Genomic DNA, 22,321 nt, shown 5'->3' with positions numbered 1-22,321 from the left:
GAATCGACTCTTAAGTGAACTTGCATATATCAATGTTCGTAAATTAAAAATTATTTAACTTTACAGTTTTATATACTAATAAATATCTTTAATGCATTTGACGAATTATCTTTGAGTTTACTGCAATCACATGTTTATGAAAAATGTTCTAGTTTGTTAATAATCATACATTAATATTTAAAAATAAGATGTATTTTAAAAATAATTTAATATAAGGTAATACGATAATAAGATGCTGCATATTTTGAATATTCTATTGGAATTTGAAGTATACAATAGGCGACTAAATAATTATTATATATATATATATATATATATTTATATTCTTTTAATTTAACACGTATATTGCAATAAAATGTAGTTCTGTGAAAACTAATTTTAATTTATACAAAAAAATGCCTGAATTTATTAAAAATGCGTCAATTTTTAAAACATGCGGTAATTATTGAGAATCAATTATTTTACAATCAAACAACGTATTTATGAATTAGATAATTACATACCATACTATGGAGCGTATCGTGACAAAATGTATGTTTCATGACATTTTTGATCTGCGAAATTTTTCATTCCTAATCAATGGACCGTATTATTCTTATCCTCAATATCTACTCAGTATTTTTTTGTTATGTATTGGGCCAAGTTTATAACCAATTCAGTTTAGCATATAGTTTTAATTACATTCAACGAGATCATCATAAAAATTTAGAGTAAAAGTCATTGAAGGTACAACTAACCGATTCTTCTTACTTACGTTGTTTACCTACGTAACAGAGTAAACTGTTGTATACTTATTTTACCTATGTAACGTTCATTACTATGTAGCTTAGTATAAATGTTAGTATAAATACTTGTTCCATTTTATGATAATCAGTAAGAAATTAAACATGCAAATATTTTATTATTGCAAATTTAATATTGAATTTTTCATATTTTTTTATGCAAATCATATAACAATTAGTTACGATAATTAAAAAATGGGAATAAATTGATTTTGTTTATTTTAATTTTGAATGAATTTTGAATGAGTTGTTTTATCTTATCGGTTATCTTTTTGAACTCCAAAAAAATTAAAATTTTTGTTGAGTACATTGAGAGAAATTACAAACACGTTATAAATAATATTTACAAGTTAATTTAAATATTAATTTAAATTAACAAATTAAAATTTGAGTTCATTATTCACATATTGAATTCAACATAGAACATTATAAAAACAAACTGAAAAATGAATATGAACGTTCGTTTATAGACAATTCGCTTTCGATTTGTTTTCTATCCAATAATTTCTAATTACATTTGTATCTGAATATTACAATATATTTTTAATTAAAGTCAACGTATTTTATTGGTTCTGTAAAATTATTTAGTATATTCCATTGTATATTTTCTTCATGAAACTTTTTAATTAATCATTTCATATATAATTTATATATGAAACTTATATAAAATGTAAACATTAAAAATAAAGTTCACTTTCAATAGTTATTTTTACGATAATTGTTAATACAAATATATTTAAATATAATTACATAAATAAAATAATAATAAAAAGTACCAACACAGTTAATATAAAATTAGTATATTTTAATGATATAACTTTTTAAATTAATTTGCTTTTTGCTTGTGAATTAATAATTTAACATGAGATAGAGTTGTTATGAAGAAAATATATATTTCAAAAGTTATGAAATTAAATTAACGCAGTAAATGAAAAGTATGAATATCTTAACTGTATATTCTTTGAATGCTATATTTTCACTTGTAGATACAATGAGAGAGCAATAGTGAGATGATAGTATAAAGAAAAGGACTACACAATTACGGTGGTAGTAATAAATTTTTACATAAATAAACAATAAAATAAAAATTGTCAGTTAACTATTAGTAAAAAAATGTTATATAGCGATGCTTGTTTTACAAACTAAAGATACAAGCCAAAATATTTACGCAGTTATCATTGTATATATTATTTATAATTTTATAAAAATATATGTATAAATATTACCTAACTTTAAGCACAAAAAATATAAGTGCCACGGAAGCACAAAAGTACACTGCAAAGCATAGGTAATTGCATACGAAAGTAGAAATACGATAGAATAAATGAAATGAAAGTTAATTATATTTATTTAATGTAAATGTGAAACCATAAAATTTACAAAAATTAATGTAAGTAATAATGCAATAAGATCATAAAAAACAGAAGATGCAAATGATATATGAACACGGAATGCGAGTGTTGAATACTCTTGTTCATAAATAAAAATAACTTGTAATCTGCACAGCCGATGACTAGTCTTTAAGTACTCCACTAATGTTCGTGCAATACTTCTTTCATTAGTTTCGCATTCAATGAACAATTTCAACGTGCTGTACAACACTATTGTAAAAGAAAATATGAACTATATTATTGTAATCTTATTATTTTCATATACAAGAAAAGATGATTATTCTCTGAAATAATTATTACCATATAGTTTTATATAAAAATTAATTAAATACGTGTACCTTGAAATTCAAATGTTATTTAGAAAATTTCATTACATGCCCTACATGAGCACTCTATGTGCGATTAAGGTGATAGTTATTCATGATATGTTCTCTATGGCTTTGTTAATCGAACAGCAGAAACTCCGCTTTATAAATAGGGATTTTTTAGAAAAAAAAATGTACATGTACAGATACTAGTTGTGTTATATGTAGAAGAAAGTACACGTTTATTCTAGTCATTGAAATTATTACAGAATTTGTTATAATTATTTATAGCAATAATCTATATATATATATATATATATAAACTATTGTATATTTATAAAATCGTTTTCGCTTAATAATTTAATCTATATTGATAGGCACCCATATAAAGTTATATATAAATATTTATATATAAATATGTATTTTTTAGATTATAGAAAATTAAAATAAAAATTTAATATTAAATAAATAATAAATAAATAATATATACTTTGAAGGGAAACAGAAAAAAGAAGTATATTATGCGAATAGATACTGCAAAGAGAAAATTCAAAATATTTATCTTATCTATGCCAATTTTTATTTAATAAAGTAATAGCTCTTTACTTTAAAACGAACAGATTAGGTTTTAAGCTCTGATTATTCAATACGTAATTTATTTTAATAATTAACTATGCTGAAGTGTAGATGTTATATATACTATAAAGGATACCTCCTCCAATTTTAATAGTTTAAAAATATATACATTGATTACTTATACCCATTTCAATGCATTTTCTATAGTTTATGATATTAATTTTATATAAAATGTTTCATTACTATTTTACTTTTACAAATTCGCTTATCTTGTCAGATGTTAATAAATTAAAAAAACCTACATTTAGACAAAATTATAAAAGACTTCAGGTTCTTTGAAATTATGTATGTAAATAAATATACCGTATTCTCCATTAAAAAGTAGATTAATATAATGGAACATTAATATCTTAAAAGTATTTGTTTAAAAATATTGAATATTGTTTAAGATAATGTAAAAAATCCAGTATAATTGAAAACATAATAATTAAGATATATAATCATTTATTAAAAATAATTAAATGAATAAATCCAAAAGCGATTGATAAATTTTAAGTAAGAAAACACTGTAATTTTTATAAACATAATAGAATAAAAATTAACACAGATTATTAACTAAATATACTTAAATATTAAATTACAAATGAAAAAGAAAATTATCTAATACTAATAATATTGAAAATTAGACGCTTAGAGTTCAATAAATGAATTTATATAGATATATAACGATCTATATAGCTTTTTATGGTTGAACGGTAAAAGATGATATAGGAATAAAATTGATATTTAATTCACCATCTGGATGGTTATCTGTCAGTTTTATAAAAGAAATTTTATTATATAATAACCTATTTAAATAATATCTATTTCTATATTTACATTCATAACAATAACAATCAATATTTTAAATAAATTATATTATCAACTGTACATTTTTCTAAGTATTCATAATGTACGATTTTTAAAGCTGTCTTGTGCTAACTAACATTAGATATTTCAATACACAGTAAAATATTTACACACAATATAGAATTTAAATTTAGTAGTAAAAAATGAACTATATTGTTATTTTTAATTGAATATGTTCTTTTTAAATAAATTATCAAACAAACTTTTCTTATAAATAAATATGGTTGTTGAGGTAAAAACGCAACGTATATTGATTTTGTTTGTTTGAAAGTAAATATAAACTACGATTAAATTTAAGTCTCAATTTCAGTTTCAGTTTTTTGGTTGTTTTATAGAGTTTTATAAATATAAATTATTTATTATATTTTTTGATGATAATAATACAAACTTATCATAAGCCTACATATTTCAAATGTGGTGACATCATATTCATTAATAAATGGATATATATATATATATATATATATATATATGAATGTATCAAGCCATCGAAATAATCTTGTGTATATTTACAACTAATTAATATTCGAACTTCAAGATTTACTAAGAAGAATATTTATAATTATTCCAATATTTAGAACAAAAAGTTTTAGGGTATTTAAATTTTTAAAATAACATTTTAAGTTATTAGATCAATATTTATAGATTTAGGTTAATTTTATAAAGTATTTTGAAACATGAAAATATATAAAACATAAATAATAATGAAACATAATAATATATTTTTTTCAAAATATTTTGAAATATTGCCATTCTTTTACTGTCATATAATTTAAACTTTGGATTATATTTCAAAAAGAATTTATTACAATATATTATACTGAATATTGATGAAGATAATTATGAGTTTTAATATATTAGCTATGATTTTCTACTAATAGATAATTTAAAACCGATAAAAGAAGATGAAAATGAAAAAATAAATTTTCATGAGATATATAAATATCTAATGCCAAATAATTTTTCTAAAGACTTAATAATACTCGACATAGTATGATTTAATGTAAGCATTACTATCCTGCTATCAACTACTAACAATTCAAAAAGTTAATACACACAAAGTACTAACATTATAATATTACGTATACAAATCATAATAACTTTCTTATTATTTCATCAGAATATATTTTTCAAATGTCTTTAGATATTATTTCTTATGATGTATTGTATGATTATATGAGTATTTTTTACTTTTATTAATATGAAGTTCTCATTAGCTAAAATAAAATTCTATTAATATGTAAATTTTTAATCATATTTTTAAACTTCCTGTATTATTCCCATATTTATCTAAATTTCAATAAACTGTTGCAGATATACTAGATTGTACAATATGTATTCTATATTTCAAAATATCACTTTATAAAATCCATCTTATAAATAACAAAATTGATTAATGATAACTACATCAATTACTGTTTATTTAAAGTATTAATTAGCTTGTAAATTTTTCAACAGAAACTTTAGCTTATTATTTGATTTTGTCTTACTGCTGTTTTTAATTACTTAATGTAAAAAATTGGAATGTAATTAAAAAATCGAAAAGACTGTATAATATTTTAATAGAACAAATATTCTTAAAGTAATAAAATGTTTCTAAACTTTGTATTATAATACGAAAGATAGTGGAGACGATTGTACAATTATAAAATATAAATTCGGGATAAAAATGTTGAATTTCTTCTAAAATTCTAAATATTAAATAGTACAAAAATTGTATAACTATGTTGTATTAATATCGTTTTATTATGTAATAAATGTTAAAAAAAAAAATTTCTTTTGTTTTAAAGGTATATCATTTTCAAAAAAAATTTTAATAATTTGAATTGCTATTATTTGCTAAATGAAATTCTGTTTCTATTGAGTAATTATTTTATTTTATTGCAATTTTTTGTAAAGAGTTCTTTCAATAAAATAATATAATTAAAAATCAATTAATTGATAATATTCTAGGAGGATTTCTTGGTGACATTGCATTACCAAATTTAAAATACGAAACCGAGTGGCGTAAACAATTATTGAATAAACGTTTTCTTGATGAACTTGAAAATTATAGAGAGGAGATATTTAAAGAAGGACTACAAATAGAAGAAGAAGGTCTAAATGGTAAATATATATATATATATATTTTTTTAAATATAGAATAAATAAATTTAATAAATTTTATTGTATTCATGAAATAGTACATTTTTTATTTTTTAAAACATAAAAAGGTTATTCTGAACTTTTATTTCAGAAATTTTAAATTTTAAGCATGCACATAATTTACACCATATAAACGAAGATGATAAAAAGGAGAAGGAAAATAATATTAAATCTAGTGCACGTAATCATAATCAATATCAAATAGAAACAACTGAAAAAGATGATAAGGCTACTGAAGTTAAAGATTATGGGTTCGTCTTTAGGTAAAATTACAAAATACAATAATTATTCTTTTGAACTATTACATGATTATTATATAGTTGATACGTGATACAAATTATATATTACAAAATGGTAAAATTTTTCAATCTGTTTAAGTAAAACATTTTTTTTAATGCTCTTTAAGATATATTTTAAAAAATTATATTGCTCGCATTGTCTATGAAATGTTCTATAAAAAATTACTTTATGATAAATTTATCTACAAACCAAAAATTTTATAGTAAAAAGAATGAATTAAAAATTCTCAAAATATTGAATATTTTAAAGGAATTAAGGAATACGTATTAGAACAAAACATCTGATTACAATCGTAATTTACTTCACTTCTAAAAACTTGTAATTTAAAATCTGAGTTTAATTTGATACATTTAGCACGCTATCAGATGTAAAAAATATTTAATACTTTATTAATATTATTGATATTTATAACTTATAAATATTAATTAAAATTTTATTTCTAAATATAAGAATTAAATTATAATTAATTTATAATTTAAAAAGGATTTATAGTAATTATAATAATTATACTAAAATAGTATTAGAGCATGGTATAGTATTTAAATAGTATTTATAGAGTATTATAGGAAGTAAAAGATAATTATCATAATATATTTAATTAAACTTACATGAATATTCAATCTATTTTTAAAGTATAAATATTATAAATATAATGTATAAATATAGTATTAATATCTATTAGAAACTTAATAGTGATTGAATAATATAATTAATAATAGAAAGTTTCTTATAGAGAGCACTCTATTATTATAGTGATAAACAACAAATTTTAATGTCATTATTTGAAATTAGTAATATATGTGTAAATAAATATTTAAAATTTTGTAATAAAGAATTTGATTACATTTTTAGCTTAAGTGATGATGTTCCGGAAAAAAGTATGGAAAAATATATTAAAAATACTAGATTAAAAGAAATCAAAGGCTTAAAACATGGTAACAGTGAACAAACATTATCTGAAAGTATAGGTATAATTTTTAATAGACAAGAATTAATACCACCAAAATTTATTGAAGGTCATAAATTCAATGTCAAGAATTTAACGGAAAATGATTTTCCCAGTGAACATTTTTCCACTGCCATACCACAAATTAGAAAAAGGCGATATCATCGACGGAAGTAAGATTTTTAATAATTTCAATTAATTAATTAATGGAATATTTGTACATATATTTACAATTTGTATTGAATATCGATTCTTTATAATTATAAGAATTAATCATAATACGATCAAAAAATTACTATACAAATTATTAAGTGAATTCGAGCTGAAATATATATTATTTTATATTTAATTTACTACAAGAGGTATAACACATATAGATGCTAATAATACTTTAATGAAAAAAAGATTTTTGAATAAATATTATTATTATCTAAAATAATGTTTGTATACATAAAATGTAAATATGATTATTGAAAATTATAGATCATCGTAAATTACTAATAAAATATATGATAATGGATTAAATTATATTTCTTAAAATTATAAATTTAATATATAACGATTTATTAAAAAAAATGTTTAGATATTTACACTCGTAGAATACTTATGTCACTGAGTTCGTAGAAGATCATTAAAATACTTTTGATAAATATGTACTTTGAAAATAAGGTAAAATATATTTAATATATATTTTACTTACATAGTGCAATAAATTTTCAATTTAAATTTAATATTTTTAATTAAATTCTATAATGAATGTAAAATGAAAATTTATTCCTTTTTTATAAATACTAATAACTATTTTATGTTTTTTAATAGCAATTGACGCACGAGATTCCTAATACACCATAACAAACTAAAAGCAAATTAAAATAATTTGTTTATATATTTTTATTAATTAATTATTTATTTGTATTCATACTAAGTCAATTATTTAATTAAGACCAATGAGGTAAAAATATACTTTCACAAATTTGTAAGATTCAATTGTTAACCTTACTTTTTTCCATTTAACTTTTTATATTAAACTTTTAAATGTAGATATTTATTTTAAATCAATGCTTTTGTATACATAATTTAATGTTTTCCATTCAACTAATACGTTTTTAACAGTTAGCTCAACTAGTAAAACTAATCAAGCAATTTAAAAATGTAGTTACAGCATGCTCCTTTCTTTATTATATAACAAAATATTTAACTAGTTAAACGTCAATTTAGCTTGAATCTGATAATGATTTGTCTTCACATACATTTACATAATATATTATACACGTACATTATACATAAACAAAATGTATAATAATTTTTATTCTTATAAAATTGTTAAGCATTCAAGAATTATAACATATTTACACCAAAATTGCATTGATATTTTAATTATTTATCACTTAAAGTACCAGACTTCTTTGAAAAGAGACCGTATATATGTTAAATTGAAAATTATACTAGTATAAAAATCAAACTTTAATTTAAATGTGAATAAAATGATTAAACACAGTTATAGTATGTGTAAGATGAAATTACTAAAACGTTTTATATTTCATAGACCACCGGAAATACGAAATCATCTAGAACATAGGCGCAGCAAGAGTAAGTACAAGCATAAGAAAGGTAGAGACAAGGCTTCAATAAATTCAAATAGCAATCAGCGAGTACAAGATGAACAAAGCAGATTAATACAGTCTTATGAGTTACAAGGATCAGCTGGATTTCGAGGACGGTTGATACGCAAAAAACGTGCAGCAACTGCACGTAAGGATCGCGTCTGGGATCATGGAGTTATACCTTACGAAATCGACGGTAACTTCTCAGGGGTGCACAAGGCTTTATTCAAACAAGCAATGCGTCACTGGGAAAATTTTACTTGCGTCAAATTTGTGGAACGCGTGGCCCGGGAGCATCCTAATTACATCGTTTTTACTGAACGACCTTGCGGGTATGCTAGGAACATCATGGAATTGAATAAAGAAATATATTTTCCATATATATATATATATATATATATATTGAATATATATATATATATATCCAGTAAATTCAAGAAATTTGATTGAATAAAATTTAAAATTTTTGTGATTTGTACATGCTTACTGCATCAAAGAATTTTCTGCATTAATTTTGTATACATTGAATAATTATTCATGGTGTTGATTTGTGATTGTTCATTTATTTATTTATGGTATAAAAGAGTAATGTAAATTGCATGTAATATATACACAAATATCAATATTTCAATTTAGTTAAAATTGCTAATGTATGTACACATTTACATTAGTATAAATAGCATTTTTATAAATATAATCCATAATTGGATTTTTTATTCCATATATATTTATGAAAAATCATTGTCAATTTAAATTACTTTAAAGCAATTTGTGCGATAAACGATTTAAATTTTAAACATTTATAAAGTTATGCGATCAAAACTTCGTTTATAATGTTATCAAATTTGTGTAAAATAATTAATGAAAATAATTAAATTATAATCGACTATATTTTCTGAATAATAAGGAATTTTTAAACAAATATAATTTTATTTTTAATTATATAGAAAATAACATGTTTAGTATCATTATAAAATATATTGGTTTTATGTACCATGTATTGTTTTATGAATTATATCTATTTTAAAAAAATTTTCATTCGTATAATTAAATGAAACAGGGCATTCACATTTAAATATATAAATAGTTTCAATAGAATTCTGAAATTTATACAAAAATTATAAATAAACTTTACATATACTGCTTTCTTCTAAAATATTTGATGTCCGATATTTTTTAATTTATTTGAATTTCAACATATATTTGAATTTAAAATATATCTATGTTAGATGTAAATAAAATATTAGTATTAATTTTAAAGACACTGGAATTCTTATTTTAGATGCTGTTCTTTTGTTGGAAAGCGTGGTAATGGACCACAAGCCATCAGTATTGGAAAAAATTGTGACAAATTTGGAATTGTTGTACATGAACTAGGGCATGTTGTAGGTTTTTGGCATGAACATACGCGTCCGGATCGTGACCGACATGTGCAAATTATTCGTGAAAATATTATGACAGGTAATTTAAACTTTTGATGTAATTTTATAAAAATAATATTCCAAATACATTGTTGGTATTATTATTATTAGTGTTGTTATTATTAATATAATCAGTAAATATATTTACATTTTTATTATTCGCTTGAATATATATTATGATTATTTTTTATATTTTAATGAATTAATAGTGTAATTTTTATTTTTATATTTTTTTTTATTTTCATTAAAGAAAAATAAGAAATGCAATTTTCTTTATGAATCCATGATAGTTTTGAATAAATAGTATTGCTAATAATTATTTGTAATTATATTGAAGAGTGTATTATATCATTATAATATTATTGAAATTATATTAAATAATATTTATTTCAGGTCAGGAGTATAATTTTAATAAACTAACCGAAGACGAAGTAAATTCGTTGGGGTTACCATATGATTATGACTCCATTATGCATTATGCAAAGAATACATTTTCCAAAGGTACTTACTTAGATACTATTTTGCCAATGGAAAGCCATGGGTTGAAAAGACCTGAAATTGGTCAACGAGTACGTTTAAGTGAAGGAGATATAGCACAAACGAATTTACTTTATAAATGTCAGAGTAAGATTTATTCACAATTATACCTTAATTTTCTTTTTATTCTTAAAATATAAAATCTATAAATTACCGAATAAAGAAAAAAATATATATAAGATTAATAATTATTATAATTATTTAATATTTTTATTTATCAAAAAGTTACATTGATGGAATTAATCACTGAATTTTACATACTTCAATTATGTTTTATTAAATATTCTAGAATTACTTTCTTACTATTATCTATTTAATACAAATTAGTATTAATACATAAATATACAAATAAAATGATCTTAAATAATTATTATTACAAGTTAGAAGGACATTACTGTGTATGAATTGAAAATTCATTGAATTTATAACTATCACTTAAAATGGATTAAAAAAAATCATTATGAGAATCGCATTATCTAAATATTAAATCTGTAAACCTTCATATTTATACCTAATACTCATAATTTGATTTAAAATTCATATATATAAATATTTTGCTAATGATAAATACATAGTCTTTAATAAAATTTGATTAAAATTATTTAAAATCTCAAAAACGATTTACTTAATGTCTTATCTTTAAAGTTTTATATTATTAATTTATTAATTATGAATTATAAATTCATTAGATACAATATGTGAATTAAGTAGAGTTTATAACGAAAAATATTAAATTTTGTATGAAGTAATATTATTACAAAAATATAGATTTTAATGTTAATGGTATTTACTAATATATGTTTCAGAATGTGGTCGAACATTTCAGGAAAATAGTGGGACTTTCGGTTCACCGAGCCACCCAAACAGCTCGCCATCGAGTGACGTTGAGCGGTGCGAATGGCGTATTACTGCTACACACGGAGAACGCATTATCCTTAATATCACTTTTTTAGATATATTTAAAAGTGATTACTGTCGTACTGATTATCTAGAAATACGTGACGGCTATTGGCATAAAAGCGCTGTTCTTGGTAAATTAGTACATCCATTTTAGTTACGACTTATAACTAATCAACCTACTATTTTCTTCTCTAATTTTCATTCCTTCTTTGAGAAATTGTAAAGGAAAGCTACTTTACGTCACTTTACTTTTACAAATAACGATAAACATGCGGATATTTATAATTAACGTATTTATTTGTCAAAAACTTTTTATAAGGTATGTGATGATTCGATGAATGAACAATTATATTTCGTGAACATTGAACAATGCTTATCTATTTATTTTAATAAACAGATTTAAGAAATATTATAATATAATATTATAATATAACGCAGGACTTATTTTTAATAACGTAATTATAATTATAATTATCAAAGCTTTAGAAACTATTAAACAGCTTTATTTAGAGAATTATATTCCTAATTATTTTGTTACACTTGTTTTTAAAATATACATTCTTAAAAATTAATAAGTTATTAAATATTAATCTATATACAAAATTATTCCTAAAAATATATAATAGATATTTTCTTATTACTTTCATGAAATATTTCGATATTTTCATATTCTACAATTTATTTTTAAATTTTTATGTGAAATCAACAAAATTTGAAACTATAACAATTTATTATATATAATATTTAATAAATGAAAATGATTTCTTATTTAATTTATGAACTAAATAATAAAAATAAAGATTTTAATATAAATTTTAATATTTGTTTTTTTTTGTCTTGTATATATATATATATTTGTTGTTTACTTATTAATTCCAATAATTTTTTAAATTGGAGCATTAATTTAAATAAAATATTGAAATATTTAACAACTTATATTCCATTGATAAGGATAAATAAATATAATGGAATATTAAATCATATTTTATTTTGTTATTTTAAATTGTAAATTCACGAGGAATCTTTCAACTTTATTCCAATGATTAAACAATTGTACTATTTGACAATGATGATGTCAAATTTTACTGTTATCGGTATAAGATTTTATTTTGTTTACTTTCAAACTTTTATGTAAGTTATTTTAATTTTATGTTAGTTCTCTTTCCTTTCATTTAATATATATCTATATATAAGTAATATAATACACCAGCAAATTGTATTTAATCATCTAAAATTAAATTATGATAGGTCGTTTTTGCGGCAGCGGAAAAATCCCTAATCCCGTCATTTCGACAAGCAGTCGAATGCTGGTTACATACGTTACATCCTCTCGACAGAGTGGCCACGGAGGCTTTAGTGCTGACTACGAGGCAATCTGTGGAGGCGACGTGAAATTGGACGGAATTGGTCATCTCGAGTCTCCCAATTATCCAGAAGAATATCATTCGAGTAAAGAATGCATTTGGCGACTCATAGTACCTCAGGATTACCAAGTGGCCCTGAAATTCCAATCTTTTGAAATAGAGAGTCATGACAACTGTGTTTATGACTACGTCGAGGTACGTGATGGACACGTCGCTGATTCACCACTTATAGGCATTTATTGCGGTTATAAGCTTCCTCCAGACATACGGTCTACAAGTAACAAGTTGCTTGTAAAATTCGTCAGTGATAGCTCTGTTCAGAAGGCTGGATTTTCCGCTACATTTATGAAAGGTAGTTAACTACGTAGGCAATATATCTACTGGTAATAACTTCGAACGCAATGTAGTTTATTATAATAGGTCTAAAACGTTAAAACAATTACTTATTCTTGATCCAGTGATCCCAATTGAGATTTACAAAAGAAGAGTTCAATTTTGTTAAAGGGTTATGGTCAGTTAGGAGACAAAAAAATCAGTATTTTGCGATTTTTTTCAAGATACTATATTACATTAATTTTTGTAAGTACTATTACTATATTGCACTATATTAAAGTTATATTTAATATTGAAACTATTAGAAACACTATTAACAATTAAAGTAGTTATAAGAAATTAAGCATGATATTCGTAAAAGATATATTTTACGATATCAATTGAAATTTCAAGTTAGATTATTTGAAGTGGATATCAAACAAAAAATGTAGCGTAAAATGTAATGTCTTTATATAATTATACATTCAAGGCTAACATTAATTTTATTGTTTCAGTTGTTTAAATAATAATACATCAAACATTGCTTATATAATTTAAATGATTTGTTCAAATAAGAAAAATGTTAATTATAATTTTTTCTAAATGTGAAATAATTTTTAAAATATATATTTTAGAAAGTATAGTGAAATTTTTAAATAATATTTAAACGTAGATAAAAATATTTGTTTTAATCTATATACAAGCGTGTAGCATATACTTTAAAAGCTGCTCGCATTCATATTCCTATTTACAAATTTATTTTATAAGTGTTTCTCATATATATTAATGAATTTTTAGAATATTTTAACCTATAATATTGAAAATAGTTACCAATGCTTTTATATCTGTAATATTAATACAATGCTTAATGTTGCGTTTAAGATTTGTGTTATACGTAATAGTTACTTTTACGTTTTCTTTCCTTAAAATCTTAATGCATTTATGAAAAAAATTCTCAGTAATCGGAACATTTTATTATCTATGAAATTAATAGTTATCGAAATATCTATATTAATTAGCTGATGATATTATAAATAGCAACTATTATAAATAGTTTATAACTTTCTGCGATAGTTTATTAGTACAAACAATAATAACCAAATTACAGACGATTTTTATAGTTTTTTTAATAATCTTAAGATTTTATGTTACAATGATTATTTAATAAGCAATTAACAGTTTAATTATAATAATAATAAGTAAAGAAATACATTCTAATCGAAACTCTACATTTCTATGACATTTTACCATTCGAATTGATTATTCTTGTATAATTTTGAAATTTTTAACGTTATTATTTTTCACAATTTTTCATATATAGTTTGTAGCAAATCATAATTTTATTTATTATTAATTTATTATTAATTAATTTTAATTATAAGTTTTAACTATTATTGTTGACCAATTATTGGCCTTACAATTGTTTGGAAATTAACAGTACATTTATTAAATAATAAATAGTTGTTTTGACCCCAAGAAATTGTTTTAATAGATTGATATTTGTGAACTTACTGTTGAATTAGTTTCAAATTAACTTAAACATATAAATGCTATTTTTTAAATATTGAAGCTTTAAATTTTTACAAGAATAAAAGAATGTTTTTATAGTGTGGAATTTACAAAAATTTATTTTAATTAAATTATAAGTAATTTTATTATAAATGAAAATATAACTTACTGAGTAATTGAAAACAAAGAATTTAAGTCGTTTTAAATTTTCCATTTTATTTTTTTAGAATTCGACGAATGTGCTTTGACCGATCATGGATGTGAACATGAATGCATAAATAATTTAGGAGGATATGAATGTTCCTGTAAGATTGGTTTTGAACTTCATTCAGATGGAAAACACTGTGAAGGTAACGTATAAAACCATAATTAGAATTCGTTACAAATTATCGTTTATTTATTAATGAATGAAGTAAAATAATATTTTTCATACAAAATTGAAATCAATAATACATTGTAATATATTTACTATTTTATTTATAATTGTGTGAACATAAAAATAAATTTATTCATTGGAGTATTAACTGAAAAATGTATATTTGCTTTTTTAATCCAATTATTACTTTTCATAAAACTTAATAGTAGTTGATTATATATAAAGATATATTAAATGTAGACTATGAAAAAATATTTAAATTTTTTAAACACTATTCTATTCTATAATGTATTTGCCTTTACTTATCCATAAAATTACTATGATATTACTTCAGAATAAATGCATATCTATTTATATATAGCTTAGAGTTATTTATTAAATTATTCTTAATTTGTATTATTGGTAAAGATGCTTGCGGAGGCGTGTTTGAGACGAGCAATGGTACTATTACAAGTCCGTCTTTCCCTGAGACCTATCCAGGCAATAAACACTGCTTTTGGGAAATTATTGCACCACCCCAATATCGAATCACTTTGAACTTCACCCATTTTGATTTAGAGGGCAACCATGTTTACGAACAGCCATGCGAATATGATTGGGTTGAAATTTCTAGTAAGCTCGGTGATGACTTATTAAAGAAACATGGCATTTACTGTGGTTCAAAGCCACCGCCCCTTATAACATCTGAGAGTAATTCTTTAAAAATCATATTTTCTTCGGATAATAGGTTAGTAAATACTTATACTCTTTGCTGATTGTATTTTTAATAAATTTATATAAATTTATATTTTATTATTTTATTACGTTGTTAATATTTAAGATACTTAGATAAATATTTTAATCAGAAAATTACAGATTTTAGATAATTGAACTAATATATATGATAAATATTTTCCAGATTATTGATATTTGAAATGATGAAAATTGTAAATTATGAAAATTAAATATAAATACGTAGTATCATTAATTAACATGAAATAAATAATAAATTATTACTAAAATAAGATATAGAATATTCTGTTAAAAATTATACACTATTAAGTTGTATAATAAAGTTATGATAAAAAAATTGTTCTACATTTCACGTGTGTTTGTCCACAATATTTGAAAACCATTCAGTTAAATTTCTATAACACAAAAATATAGATGATTTAAGTTAAATATAATTTTTTTATATTTCATTATTCACTTTATTTCGGAGAACTTCTAAGTTACTTTAAACTATTTTCCTTCACATATTAATGAATTTTATTCTTTTTTAATAAATTATAAATTTTATAAATAATAATTTTAAATTATTTATTTTTAGATTTCAAATATAAAATAACTAAGAACTCTAACGTCAAAGATTAATATTTGCAATTACAATATTCTATCGAGGAATCTGTAAAAAAGAAAAAATTAATAACAGTCACAAAGATTATAAGAAATATATAAAATATATTATATATTAAAGATATTTATGTTTTTAGTAAATCATAAATTATTATAATTATTTTTATTATAATAATTATTATAATCATTATAAATTATGATTTAGTATTATGTATGAAAGTGTTTAATTAATTTTTTTTAATTTTAATTCAGACATATAAGATCAAAACAAATAAAAAAATTACTTATAAAATTACTAATAAAATTTTTTATATAAGAATGTGATGCCAATGTTAAAATAAATAGCTAATAGATTAATCAATGTCCTGTTTTTTCTGAAATTTTAGATGTATAATAGAGATTTTTAATCAATAATAAACATCCTCTAAAATATAAAGGCATATTGCATTAAATATATTATATAAAAATTATATGGTATTATATATTAAAAATATAATGATATGATCAAAGTACCATACTTGCACATAAAACATGTATTGTTACCCTAAATTAATGTTTTGTATAAATATCAATGTGACAGATGAACATGTATATAATTTATTTCATTAAGATAATTTTTAGAGTTCCATGCCCATATTAAAGTATATCATTTTATAAAATAAACATTTATCACTTTTTTAAAGGAGAAACTATGTAAATTTTATTTGCGGTAAGCTGACGTCATTAGTGCATTACTTTAGATTTAAATTAATATCATATATTCCGCTGTTATATATTCTATATCGTATTTTTATTGAAATATATTCGAATTCTTAGACTAAACTATGCCTTAAGTAATAGATACACATATGAACAATTCCTCTGAATTTTTAAACATTAAAGTTTTTATGTAGTCGATAATTTTTTTAGATATCCTTTTAACAATATGTCTTATTATTATAAACATTTTATTAACATGGCAATAAATGCAATTGTAAAAGATAATTAATTAAAATGGATTGTATTGCTTATATCAGATTAGAAGAAACAACAAATTTTGAGTTTAAATTTATTATAAAAATAATTTGTTTAAACAAAATAAATTGATAATATTCTTTATGAATAAATAATGTTTTAATAAATAATGTGGAATAATAAAATGAATCTATCTTATTATTTATAGTTTTTTAATATATCACATGTACAGTCTGTCAGTATAATTACAATAGTAAAAATTTTATAAATCGCTAGGCAGATTTAAACATCTTTTCGTAAAGTTTTCAATGAGGCTAATCATAAAATATGGTACGATTATGATTGAAAATCGACAGCTGTTGTACTAATATTTCTTAATGGCATTTAAAATCTATGTATTAAATAATTTTAATGATAGGACATGTCCAATGTTCATATGTTCATTGGAGCACCTTGTATTCGAATTCTCAATTCGAAATTAAAATGTAGAATAGTTGCATACATATATTTTAGAAATTTTAGAATTTTATTACAAAACATCACAATATTTAAAAAAATCTATTTAAAACTCAAATATAATTTTTATTACTTTTAAATAAGTTACTGATTTAATAATATAAATAATAATATTTATAAATATTAAAAATAAAAGTTATTATTAATTCTCATTTATTTTTAATAAACTTATATTCGTTTACGGATATGATTTCTGCTTATAAAGTTACATTTAATCATTTTAAATTGTGAAAATATTATGATTATAAAAATATTACAGCTAATATTTAATATGAATTATAACAAAAAATGCATGTAATAACAGGATTAACATAATAATAATAATTAAATGTATTCTATTATTATGTATAATAATGTAAAGTTGTTTTATTTTATTAAATTTATATGATTTGTTAAATATATTTATTATTTTTTTACATAGTCTCTCAAATGTATAAATAAAAAAATGTATAAAAAATAGCTATGCAGAAAATTTAATACTTACATTATAATTATGTACAATTAATTACATGATAATGTATATAGTTATACTGTAAATAAGTAATTTCCACGTAAGAAAATATAGATTTATTTCTTGAAAAATTATTCTGCATAATTGAAACCTCTACCTACTAAGTAATTACAAACATTAATTCATGAATTTCATTCCATTAATGTAGCCACTAATTTAACTGCTTATATAATGTTCTAGTATGCAAAAGTCAGGATTCGCTGCACTATTTTTCACAGATATGGATGAATGTGCAAACAATAATGGTGACTGTCAACATGAATGTAAAAATACAATAGGATCTTATCATTGTTCCTGTCACAATGGATTTATACTCCATGACAATGGACATGACTGTAAGGAAGGTGGATGCAAATATGAAATAACTGCACCATCCGGTACAATCACATCTCCAAATTATCCAGATTACTATCCAGGCAAGAAAGACTGCGTTTGGCACTTTACAACAACACCTGGACATCGAATAAAATTGGTAAGCATGTATATGATTACTGAGCTAATATTATTAGCCGCTCTTCTCTCTCCAAACATTTTTATTATTCACTATCTACAAATTATACATTTTAGTTATATAATTAAATATTTTTATATATTTAACAATATATAAGCAGTTAAATTAGTGGCTACATTAATGGAATGAAATTCATGATCAAATCTTTTAGTTGTTTAAGGTATTCGATATGGAACCTCATCAACAGTGTGCTTATGATCATGTTGTAATTTATGATGGCGATTCTCCAGATAGTCAAATACTTGGTCGTTTTTGTGGAAATAAAGAGCCTCATCCAATTTTAGCAACAGGAAATCAAATGTTCATGGTTTTTAAAAGTGATATGTCAATTCAAAAGCAAGGATTTTTTGCCCAACACATGACAGGTACTTTTTGTTAATTTAATGTTACATTGTGTAATCATTATTTATAATATAAATAAACGGCTAATTAAAACTTAGTTTAAAAAATTAAATATTTTATTAATAGAATTATATATACATTAAATTAATAACTTATTTAAAATAAATAATTTAATTATCATAATTCTGTATTTCATCTGAATAATGAGTAATTTAAAAAATGTATAACTTTCAATATAAAATTAATTATTAAATAATATTATATGAAAATATAAGAAAAATTATTCTCAATTTCCTTCAATTATTTGAATTGAATTGTGAAATAAATCCTTGATTTCTTGAATAAAACTAATACATTATAAATAATCTATCTTGTCTACTTCTTGATGTACTTTGTAAATCGTATATAATTGCTAACTTAGAAAATGCTATAGTAATTGTCATAGAATAATTTGATTATTTACGAGACAGGTGTTCATAAAAAAATCACTATTCAATTGTTTAATAAATATTGTTAATTCTTAAAAACCATTATTAAATAACTTTAGTTTTAAATAGATATATTAATTTTTATTTAATTTATAAAATATGCAGCTTGTGGAGGCCATTTAACAGCAACCGATCATGTAAAATATTTTTACTCTCATTCACGCTATGGAAGTCAAAATTACGATCAAAAAATGGATTGTGATTGGATTATAGAAGCGCCTCTTGGAAAAAATGTACATCTTAATTTTTTATCATTTAATCTAGAAGATGAAAATGATTGCAAATATGATTGGGTTGAAGTTCATTCAGGTCTTGATACATCTAGTCCCAGTTACGGAAGACTTTGCGGCAATTCGGTAAGATATATAGATTTTAATATTATCAAATTGTTTAAGCATTTAATTGTTACTGATATTTATCTATAGAATTAATATTTTACCAAACTAAACTTTGGTTCATCAACGTTTATCGAAATTTCGTCGATTTTAAACATTTCGTTGCAATCCAAATTAAGCTCATGAATGTACAATTAATTTATAAACAGCGCTGTGATTAAAATTAGTTCTAGTTGGAACAATACACATTCTAACAATTATAATAATTATCCTGTAATTAGGATACTAATTTAGAGATCAATTAATTACCGACTGAATAAAAAAAAGAAAATCATAATGTGGGGTAGTGAAAACTAGCATTTCAAAAAAAAGAAGATAAAATCAAAGAGCCCCTCATTAAGTCTAATACTATAATAAAACAGAAAGGGCGCATGTCAGTATGCAGTAAAAAAAGAATAATGATAGCAAAAGAGCACATAGGTATATACTAGGTGTATATACTAGGATATATTCTTCTACAAATATATTTAAATATTTGGGAAATACACACCACACAGTAGAAGAAGAGATAGATAGATAGATAGATAGATAGACAGATTGAGAGGGGGGAATAACTATACATGTCGTTCGTATTGGGTTTGTTTGATTCGCAATACTCATGTATTTATTTTTATACGCTCATATAAGCCTATATTTGCATGCTTATTCATGTATATTTGTAGATATTTCAAATTTTGTATTAATTAAATATTTAGAAAAATATTTAATCTGAAGAAAACTGCATCTCAACTGTAAGTTGTATTAAAATTAATATATTTATGTATGAATTAAATAAAATAGTGATTAATAATGATGTTAGATAAATCTTGATAATGCAGATCTTTATATTATATAATGTATTTATGTAAATATATTTATATGTATCAATAAAGATGGTAATATATATTGATAGATATTATAATGAATTAATTTTGTTAATTTTATATCGGCACTTTTGAATATACTTTTAATAATAAATTTAATTTACTGAATGAAATACTTTTCATTTGAATTCAAGAATCTATTTACTGTTTTTTTTTTAAGAAATATTTCTAAAATTTATATATATTGTAATATATTTTTTAAATTTTCAATAAAATTTGCTAAATTTTATCAATAACCATATGCTAATTAAAAAATAGTAAGCTCATCTATAAATAAACTTAAACAGAATTAAAGTAAATAATGAAAGCATGTTTAAATTTTTAAATTATAACTTATTCAAAATTATAAATATAATAAAAGAATATCAAGTGAAATTTATATTTCAATTTTTTTAATATTTTTCATACGTTTCTTTTTAATTTACGGAATTTCTTCTTTCAATAAAAAAATTGTATACTAATATAACAAATTTGTTAATAAAATTTTAAATAATTTACTGTTAATATCTGTTTAAAATATGTTGTTAAGATTAATTAGATTCATTGTTTAACTTTTAGAATACAACAGATATTATATCGATAAATGAGGCGCTACTCGTGCGTTTTAGAACAGATGATACCGTCTCAAAAGGTGGTTTTGCTGCCACATATTTCGCATACGATCGACCGGATAGTGAAGAACTGATTGGAGGAGAAGATGAGGAAGAAGACTTATCGAAAATTTGATTTTATAGGAACATTATCAATTAGTTATTTTGTTCTTTATTATGTCATGTATAATTTAATTGGTGGGACTTAAGAAAGTCTTATATCTTTTTAGTATCTTTTAAGTCTTAAGAATTCATTCTTATTATAAATATTATCTTCATAATAAGAATCAATTTTTTATAGCATAAAACTAATTTTTTACATAGAAAGTTCAAATACTTTTATAAATTCTATTAAATGTATATTTGTTACATTTTTCTGTTTACATGCAAATAGGATCGTTCGGCTATATATGTAGATATATACACCGTTTGTCTAAAA

General features: G+C 21.8%; 1 protein-coding gene across 1 annotated transcript in view; it reads left to right on the top strand.

Moving 5' to 3' along the window:
• tok (tolloid-like protein 1 tolkin) overlaps window positions 1-22,099 on the top strand; it is a 33,801-nt gene extending 11,702 nt beyond the window's left edge. Inside the window, exons 3-16 of the mRNA XM_011507488.1 lie at window positions 5,917-6,069; window positions 6,200-6,374; window positions 7,261-7,527; window positions 8,901-9,290; window positions 10,241-10,419; window positions 10,773-11,003; window positions 11,723-11,947; window positions 13,065-13,532; window positions 15,229-15,351; window positions 15,786-16,104; window positions 18,874-19,165; window positions 19,356-19,569; window positions 20,140-20,390; window positions 21,851-22,099. Coding sequence (XP_011505790.1) covers window positions 5,917-6,069; window positions 6,200-6,374; window positions 7,261-7,527; window positions 8,901-9,290; window positions 10,241-10,419; window positions 10,773-11,003; window positions 11,723-11,947; window positions 13,065-13,532; window positions 15,229-15,351; window positions 15,786-16,104; window positions 18,874-19,165; window positions 19,356-19,569; window positions 20,140-20,390; window positions 21,851-22,018 — 3,455 coding nt within the window. The 3' untranslated portion in view covers window positions 22,019-22,099. The remainder of the gene's footprint in view (window positions 1-5,916; window positions 6,070-6,199; window positions 6,375-7,260; window positions 7,528-8,900; window positions 9,291-10,240; window positions 10,420-10,772; window positions 11,004-11,722; window positions 11,948-13,064; window positions 13,533-15,228; window positions 15,352-15,785; window positions 16,105-18,873; window positions 19,166-19,355; window positions 19,570-20,139; window positions 20,391-21,850) is intronic.
• Window positions 22,100-22,321: the final 222 nt, after the last annotated feature.

The sequence above is a fragment of the Ceratosolen solmsi genome, unplaced genomic scaffold, assembly GCF_000503995.2.
Source record: "Ceratosolen solmsi marchali unplaced genomic scaffold, CerSol_1.0 scaffold6, whole genome shotgun sequence".
Classification (NCBI taxonomy): domain Eukaryota; kingdom Metazoa; phylum Arthropoda; class Insecta; order Hymenoptera; family Agaonidae; genus Ceratosolen; species Ceratosolen solmsi.
Note: the sequence above shows the minus strand (reverse complement) of the source record. Positions and strands in the feature narration are given on the sequence as shown.